This window comes from Mirounga leonina, unplaced genomic scaffold, assembly GCF_011800145.1.
Source record: "Mirounga leonina isolate KUSES-001 unplaced genomic scaffold, KU_Mleo_1.0 Mir_126, whole genome shotgun sequence".
Lineage (NCBI taxonomy): Eukaryota > Metazoa > Chordata > Mammalia > Carnivora > Phocidae > Mirounga > Mirounga leonina.
In genome coordinates, this window is record NW_023270314.1 from 23,757,004 (window position 1) to 23,765,686 (window position 8,683).

The 8,683-nt window shown below is 49.5% G+C and overlaps 1 protein-coding gene across 3 annotated transcripts; it reads left to right on the forward strand.

The window, feature by feature from the left end:
• The first annotated feature begins 2,250 nt into the window (after positions 1-2,250).
• Positions 2,251-5,749, forward strand: GPR84 (G protein-coupled receptor 84). Of its 3 annotated transcripts, none has more exons than XM_035002004.1 (3): positions 2,251-2,365; positions 3,729-3,842; positions 4,365-5,749. In XM_035002004.1, the coding sequence occupies exon 3, from the start codon at positions 4,370-4,372 to the stop codon at positions 5,552-5,554; it is 1,185 nt and encodes a 394-aa protein (XP_034857895.1). In that variant the 5' UTR covers positions 2,251-2,365; positions 3,729-3,842; positions 4,365-4,369; the 3' UTR covers positions 5,555-5,749. The 3 variants fall into 3 exon arrangements, with proteins under 3 accessions (XP_034857895.1, XP_034857896.1, XP_034857897.1); XM_035002005.1 differs by having other exon boundaries at positions 3,770-3,842; XM_035002006.1 differs by lacking the exon at positions 3,729-3,842 and having other exon boundaries at positions 2,357-2,365.
• Positions 5,750-8,683: the final 2,934 nt, after the last annotated feature.

Genomic DNA, 8,683 nt, shown 5'->3' on the forward strand with positions numbered 1-8,683 from the left:
TTCACTGAGACTTAATGTTCCAAGACTAAAGAACTGGGACTGTGCCATTTACAGATATGCAGATACACTAGAATACCTTCTCTTCTGGTCCCCTAAATGGTCTGTGGGACAGAGAAGCACACTCTGTTCAGCTGCCTCCCACATGATGTGGGGGAAGGCACTCCTCATTATCTCCAGAATTCAGTTCAACCACACACTCCCAAGAGCAGTATTGACTCTGTGACCCCGTCCCTCTAGCCCTGCTGAGTGGCAAGAAAGTAAAACAAAAAAGGCCAGACCAGAACCCAGCATCTCCCCGTGTCCCCCTGAATTGTATCCGCTTTGCTCACTTCCCCCTCTCCACCCACTTCACAGTTTTTCAGAGGAAAGGGGGAGGGAAGGTGAGATGATGATTGTTAAAGAGGAAGGAGAGGGAAATAGAGGCCTCCTGGGTTTGTCAATTATGAATTTGGGGGTAGGAGTTCACTGCGGGTTTAGAAATGGAACGCAACAAGGAGTTTGGGAGTGGCTGGATTTTTGTTTTTCGTTTTTTCAGACCTAGCTCAAAAAAATGCAGAGACTGGAGATCCAGAATTCTGAGGAGCAAGAGTGGCCCTCTAGGAGAGAGGGTGGTGAAAAGCAGGGGCTGGGTCACATGTGGGGACAGAGATAGCAGCTAGAAGAAACTGGAGTGAGAGGGGCTGGGATACATACCTCCAACCTGGTTTAAAAAGGAATTCATGATATACCCCATTCCCTAAGCCTGCTGCTCTGACCATTCCCTATCTTATTGATGCAGAACACCACCATCCACTGGGAAAACTGGGAGTCATCCTAGTCGTCCCTCTTCCTAAAACTTCATCCAGGGGCGCCTGGGTGGCTCAGATGGTTGAACATCTGCCTTCGGCTCGGGTCATGGTCCCAGAGTCCTGGGATCAAGTCCCGCATTGGGCTCCCTGCTCCGCGGGAAGTCTGCTTCTCCCTCTGCCTCTCTCTCTCTCTGTCTCTCATGAATAAATAAATAAAATCTTAAAAAATAAATAAATAAAACTTCATCCAATGCATCATTAGATAAATACTATTTCTTTTTTTTTTTTTTTAAGATTTTATTCATTTATTTGACAGCGAGAGACACAGTGAGAGAGGAAACACAAGCGGGGGGAGTGGGAGAAGGAGAAGCAGGCTTCCCGTGGAGCAGGGAGCCTGATGCGAGGCTCAATGTGGGGCTCAATGTGGGGCTAGATCCCAGGGCTCTGGGATCATGACCTGAGCCGAAGGCAGACACTTAACGACTGAGCCACCCAGGCGCCCCTAGATAAATACTATTTCACTTCTTAATGACCCATGCTTCCTGATCGTTGCTCTCTATTCCCACAACCATTGCCCTAACCAGGACTGGCTACATAGTTTGTGGGCCCAGTGCAAATGAAAAAGCAGGGCCACTTGTTCAAAATGGATCTTAAGACGGTGTGGAGTGTTAAAACAACCCCAGCCCCATGTAAGTGTAGGGCCCTGTGTGATTACACATACGGCACGAAGCTAGTCCTGGCCCCAGCTCAGGCCCTTCCTCACTCTTGTCTGAACGGGTACCTCTTTACTGGTCTCTCTCACTTTTTTTTTTTTTAAGATTTTATTTATTTGTCAGAGAGAGAGCATATAAGCAGGGGGAGCGGCAGGCAGAGGGAGAAGCAGGCTCCTCAATGAGCAGGGAACCCGATGCAGGGCCAACCTCAGGACCCTGGGATCATGACCTGAGCCCAAGACAGATGCTTAACCGACTGAGCCACCCGGGTGTCCCCAGTCTCTCTCACTTTTAGCCTGCATACTTTCACTCCTTACTCACAGCTACTAGAGTGCAAATCTTCCCATGGCCTTCCGGATAAAACCCCAGCTCCTTAGCATGATACACAAGGACTTCCTCGATTACTGCCCTGCTCACTGTTGCTCCCTACCTCCCAGTCTTTGTTCACCTCTACCTAAACCTCTGTGACACTATGCTTCCTGTTGCCTTTGCCTAGAATGTCTTTCTTCTTACCTCCTCCCAAAAAACTGTTCATCACTCAAAACCCAGCTCAGATATCTCTCTGTGAACCCTTTCCTGACCTCTTCCTTAGCAATCTCGCTCCTTTTCTCTAAGCCCCTGATACGCTGTAGAGTAAGGGTCAGCAAATTTTTCTTGAACGGCCAGATGGTAACCATTTTAGGTTGTGTTGGCCAAGAGGCAAAACTGAGGGAGGGAGGAAGTTGGGTAACTAGGGGATTTCTTATTCAGTCTAGTATAAGACCATGTCTTGAAGCCTGACTGTCCACCAGAAAGAAAAGCCTGCTCTTCAAGTGAGTTGGACTTCTTTCCACTGGAGTGAGAATTGAAGACTGGGAGACCCAGGTGAGTACTTTTTGTGGTAGGTGTAGGTACTTTTTTTTTTTTTTTTTTTTAAGATTTTATTTATTTGACAGAGAGAGATACAGCGAGAGAAGGAACACAAGCAGCGGGAGTGGGAGAGGGAGAAGCAGGCTTCCCGCTGAGCAGGGAGCCCGATGCGGGGCTGGATCCCAGGACCCTGGGATCATGACCTGAGCCGAAGGCAGACGTTTAATGACTGAGCCACCCAGGCGCCCCTAGGTGTAGGTACTTATATAACCATTTTAAAATGGAAAAAAACCTTCTTGTCTCATGGCCCATACGAAAACAGATGGGCATGGGCAAAGGATGGGGGTGCCTGGCTGGCTCAGTTGGTAGAGCATGCAACTCTTAATCTCAGGGGTCATTGGCTGAAGCCCCATGTTGGGCGTAGAGCTTACTTTAAAAAACAAAACAAGGGCGCCTGGGTGGCTCAGTCGGTTGCTCCTTTGCCTTCGGCTCAGGTTGTGGTCCCAGAGTCCCAGGATCAAGTCCTGAGTCGGGCTCCCTGCTCAGCGGGGAGTCTGCTTCTCCCTCTGCCCTTCACCCCATTTGTGCTCTCTCTCTCTCTCAAATAAATAAAGTATTTAAAAGTAAGTTAATTAATAAAAATAAAAAATAAAAAACAAAACAAAACTGATGGCGGCCCCAGATTTGGTCCATAAGCCAAAGTTTGCTGACCCCTACTTTAGAGAATCAATTAAATGTGTATATATTTACATATCTTATATTTACATATCTATGTCCCCTGCTAGACTATGTGCAAGCCCATGTACATTACCTTCTTGTATCCCCAGTGTCTAGCTCAGAGTCCAGTGCATAGTAGGCACTCAACACGTGTTAGTTGAGTGAACAGATGAATGAATGTTTGAACAGTGGCCTGTGCCCCTGTGTGGAGTGAAGCCAGAATCCTGGATGCTTTTTTTCCCACCTTTCTTCATCTGGCTCCTTTTATCAGATGTGTTAGGGTATCACATGCCCCCCACCCCCGATTTGAACCATCTCTGAGTCCCAGAGAGAGAAAAAAGGCAGTGCTCCCTCCTAACAAACTCAAGGCTTCTAGGGTGTCCACAGCTGCTCCTGAAACTTGGTTTTCTCTTTGGTCCCTAGAGAAGTGGCCCAGATATTCTGATGGTCTGTCTCCATGTCTGGACAATTCTTGGTAATGAACTTATAAGTGTCCTGCTATGCAAAGAGGGGAAGGAAACAGAGCTTAGGTCTTTAGGAAGGAGTGAAACAGCCTTGGTGTTAGTAGCAAGGGATTTTCGACAGAGAGGCCCAGATTGCACTAGCCAAAGCAAAGGGAGGTAAGGGAGGAAGTTGGGTAACTGGGGGATTTCTTATTCAGTCTAGTATAAGACCATGTCTTGAAGCCTGACTGTCCACCAGAAAGAAAAGCCTGCTCTTCAAGTGAGTTGGACTTCTTTCCACTGGAGTGAGAATTGAAGACTGGGAGACCCAGGTGAGTACTTTTTGTGGTGGGTGTACTTTTACTTTCTCTGTCTCCTCTTCTCCCAGGTGATAAAAATAGGAAAACAAAACAAAATACCTGAGGCCTGTGTGTGTGTAACAGACAAGGGCAGGGGGTCCTATAGTAGCATCCTGAATAGAGAGGGGGGACTCCTGGGTGGTCTTAGGGGAAAGGGAAAAGATTAGAAAGTCAGAGGGTGTTAGGGTTACTGAGAATATCTGGATGGATATTGAAGAGGCCTGGAGTTTGGAGTGGACAGACACTGAGAGATATTTAGATAAGAATTTGGGGAAATTAGAGAGAATCTTTGAGAATGGGAAAGGACTAAGAGAGCCTAAGGAGAGGGTTGGGAATCTCAGGAAGGGTTGAGGATGCAGAGGCCTGTCAATGGCTCAGGAGGCTGGTGAGCTTCTAAAACAGTTCAGGTGTCCAGGGGCCCAGAGCTGTTCAAGAGATCTAAGTCCAAGGCCAGGTTCTGACTCCTTCTTCCCCTTACTCCTTCCGCCTCTTTAGCCTCCATGATGCAGAACAACTCCGTCACCAACTTCTCCTGCTACCATGAGTCTGTACTGGGCTATCGTTATGTTGCAGTTAGCTGGGGGGTGGTGGTAGCTGTGACAGGCACCGTGGGCAACGGGCTCACCCTGCTGACCTTGGCCATCCAGCCCAAGCTCCGTACCCGCTTCAACCTGCTCATCGCCAACCTCACAGTGGCCGATCTGCTGTACTGCACCCTTCTCCAGCCCTTCTCTGTGGACACCTACCTCCACCTGCAGTGGCGCACTGGCGCCACCTTCTGCAGAGTCTTTGGGCTCCTCCTCTTTGCATCCAATGCTGTCTCCATCCTCACCCTCTGCCTTATTGCCCTGGCACGCTACCTCCTTATTGCCCACCCTATGCTCTTTCCCCAAGTTTTCAGTGCCAAGGGGATACTGCTGGCATTGGTGAGCACCTGGGTGGTGGGCGTGGGCAGCTTTGCCCCTCTCTGGCCTATCTATAACTTGGTGCCTGTAGTCTGCACCTGCAGTTTTGACCGCAGCCAAGGCCGGCCCTACACCACCATCCTCATGGGCATCTACTTTGTGCTGGGGCTCGGCAGTGTTGGCATCTTCTATTGCCTCATCCACCGCCAGGTGAAGCGAGTAGCACAGGCGCTGGATCAGTACAAGCAGTCAGGTGTCCAGTCCAACCACGAGGCTGGGACAGAGGCTATACCTGGTCATTTCCAGGAGCTGGACAACAAGCTGGCATCAGAAAGGCCCAGTGAGGGGATTTCGTCAGAGCCAGTTAGTTCTGCCACCACCCAGACCATGGAATGGGACTCATCAGAAGTGGGGAACCAGCGCAGCAGGGAGGTAGCTAAGCAGATGGCAGAGCAAAGCCATCCAGAAGCACCAGCCAAGACCAGGCCAACTACAAGAGCCCAAAGAACTCAGGAACCCCCATCAGAGTTTGGGAAGGTGACTCGGATGTGTTTTGCTGTGTTCCTCTGTTTTGCCCTGAGCTACATCCCCTTCTTGCTGCTCAACATCCTGGACGCCAACGCCACTGCTCCTCGTGTTGTCCACATGCTCGCTGCCAATCTCACCTGGCTCAATGGTTGCATCAACCCCGTGCTCTATGCAGCCATGAACCGTCAGTTCCGCCAAGCCTATGGCTCCCTCCTAAAACGAAGGCCCCAGAGTTTCTGTAGGCTCCATTAGAACTGTGTCCCCAGTCATCAGAATCCAAGACTGACTCTTCCAGAACTAAAATGGCCAGCTGGTAGGGAGTAGGTGAAAGTAAGACCCGTGGGCATTTTCACAGACAACTTTCCCCCCACCCTCAAACCAGGCTTCTCCCTCTTTTGATCAATGTTTCAGCTCTAGACTGCCCAAGGTGCATTATTATTAATAAATGAATTCTATCCTTTTAATGCTCAGGTGTGGTCTTTGGGGAATAATAGGTCAGGACTGGTTGCAGCTGGAACCTAACAGTTGAGAGTTTGTGGGGGACCTAGGTCATAGCAGGGTTAGGAAGCAGTAGGCCTAGGACACAGCCTTCAACTGAGGGGTTTCCAAGTATAAAACATGAGTTGGTTTAAGAGGATCCACCTGTCTTTTTGTTTAACTTCCCAGAAATGGCCCCTGCCCCTAACTACTGCTGCCAGGATCACCTCATCCACACAAACAGTTTTATTGAACTCAGAAAAGTTTTGTAATCCAGCTTTGATAGCCACTCCAATGAGTCCAGCCCCCTGGCCCTTGCCCTATCCAAAGAGATGGTCTTGGAAGAGGACTCCTTGCTCTGTGGAAATGAACTGAGCTAAGCTGAAGCAATGGCAGACAGGGAGGGGTTCCAGCTACCCTAGCATTCACAATGGTCAGAGCTAAATCAGCTGAAGTCCTGGCCCCTCACTTTCCCCAGACTTGCCCTTGTCATCCTGGGTTATGAGAGCAGAACGGAGACTCTAGTTAAGAGAGTTCAGGGGTCCAGCTGAGGGGAGACCATATCATTCCCTTCCTCTAGGATGACCAACATCCTGTCAGCCCAGCCACGCATGTGTGAACTTAAAGAAAGTACCTGTGGCCACCAGGTGACGCTGGTTCTCTGTGTTTCCTTTTTGGTGTCCCTGTTGAGTACAGAAGGTGTCAAAGGGACAGGGAGCCCACAGACCACCTCCCATCCAGCCAGCAACGGTGATGACCCAGAGATCCACACCTCTCTCTTTTCCCCAAAGCTTAGGGGAAAAAGTAATGAATTAGACATTTATTATTCATGAGATATTTATTGTCTATTTAGTTGGGGTTGGGGGAGCAGGGTGGGCACTGTGCAGGCACTGAAATGTGAGAGTCATCATGACAGTATTGCTGCTCTGGCCAAATGCTATCCCCTCCCTGCTCCCGAGTCCATGGTTTGAGGGAAACAAAGTGAAGACCAGAGAGATTCAGACAAGGACAGAAACATGCAGAGTCGGGGTGGACAGATCAATGTCTTCACATTCAACACACTTCCAAGTCCCAGGAATCCTAATTGGTGGGTGTCCTAATCCAGAACATGTATTTCTGAGAGTTCTTCCACAAAAATCACAGCAGCCTAAACTGAGTCAAGTTCAGGCTGCTGAGGCAGGGGCCCAGACAGGTGGGGTGAACAGCAGAACCAATAAAGAACATTAGCCAGAGAGTGTAGAGACAAGGATTCTGGTCAAGGCCTTCTGATAATTAGCTCTGTGAATCTGAGCAGGATCCTGGACCATCTGGGCCACAGGTTTTATCATATGTACAAAGTTCGGGGTGCGGTGCAGTCTTACCATGTGCCCAGTGCTGTCCTAAAACCTATAAATATATTATTTCATGTAATTCTTACAAAATTTACCATGAAGTATTTATTTATTTATTTATTTATTTATTTATTTATTTTTAAGATTTTATTTATTTATTTGACAGAGAGAGACACAGCGAGAGAGGGAACACAAGCAGGGGGAATGGGAGAGGGAGAAGCAGGCTTCCCCGCGGAGCAGGGAGCCCGAGGTGGGGCTCGATCCCAGGACCCCGGGATCACGACCTGAGCCGAAGGCAGACACTTAACGACTGAGCCACCCAGGCGCCCCCATGAAGTATTTATTATAATCACATTTCTACAAATGAAAACATTGAAGCACAGAGAGGTCAAGTAGTTTGTCCAAAGTGGAAGAACTAATAAATGGTATGACCATGATTTGAGGGCAGAGTATCACTTCAGCCCACATGTCTAACCACCACAGGACAGCTGCCTTTCTAAAACTAGAATCAAGTTAACAGATAATCTCTAAAAGTCCTTCCTGCTTAGCCTTTCTTAGATTCTGAAAGTTGACAATTCTCTGAGGGGCTGTAAAAGGGTTCACTTTTCATAATCCTTGGAGGCAAGTAGAAAGGAGCAGCAATAGAGATTGAAGTTAGACCTAAGGGGGGACTTCCCAATTATCGATCGCTGGAAAAAATGACTCACGGGACACAGGAGGAAACTCTGGAGTCTGAGACCAGAGAGGCCAGATCTTAGCAAGAAAACAACCCCCTCCCCTCTCACCCTCGACGGCCCACGCACACACACCCGCCTCTAATTTCGATAAAAACCTAGGAAAAAGCGGAAGAAAAGCAAGGTTCTCTCTCAGGCTTTCTCTCTCCTGTGCGTGTGCATGGCGCGTCTGTGTCCACGCACGAGGTCCCTCACGGTACGGCGCTCACGCGCGTCTCGGGGAAGTGTCTGTATTTGGGGGCCCTCGTGTGAGTCAGTGTCTCTCCCTCTTTGTCTCTTTATCTCTGTCAGTCTCCCGCGCGAGCCCGAGCTCTATCGCTGACTTTCTGACGCTATCTCTCACAGCTTCTCTTTGTCTCCATCTGTCCGTCTCTCCTGTAAGCTGTCTTCATCTCTTGTACCTCTGTTTTCGCCTTTTTTCCCCTAAACTCCTCTCTCCCTCCTCCCCACCTCCCCTCCCCGCTCTCCCCGCGTCCCCTCCCCAGTCCCCCGCCCCGGCCGTTCTTGCTCGCTCGCACGCTCTCTCTCTTTCGCTGTCTCTCACAGGCAGATTTATGGTCAGCCCAGGGCTTCTCATTGGTCAAACGCTGACAGCACTTGATTTAACGCCTCCTCTCATTGGCTGAGCTTGACAGACCGATTTACGAGTCACTCTACCATTGGCCAAACAGCCTTGGCCCTGATTTATGGCTCAGTGGCTGCGGGGAGGGGGGGGCGCAGCTGGGGAGTGAGGATGCCCCTCCCCTCGCCACCGCTTCCGTCTCCTTCTCCCCTGCTTTCTCCTCTTTCTCTCCCTCCCTTCAAGGAACCGCACTCACTGTACCTGTTCCTCAGCCCCG

Excerpts from the sequence above, each read along its gene's own strand:
- GPR84 (XM_035002004.1), top strand. The coding sequence starts at position 4,370 with ATGATGCAGAACAACTCCGTCACCAACTTCTCCTGCTACCATGAGTCT.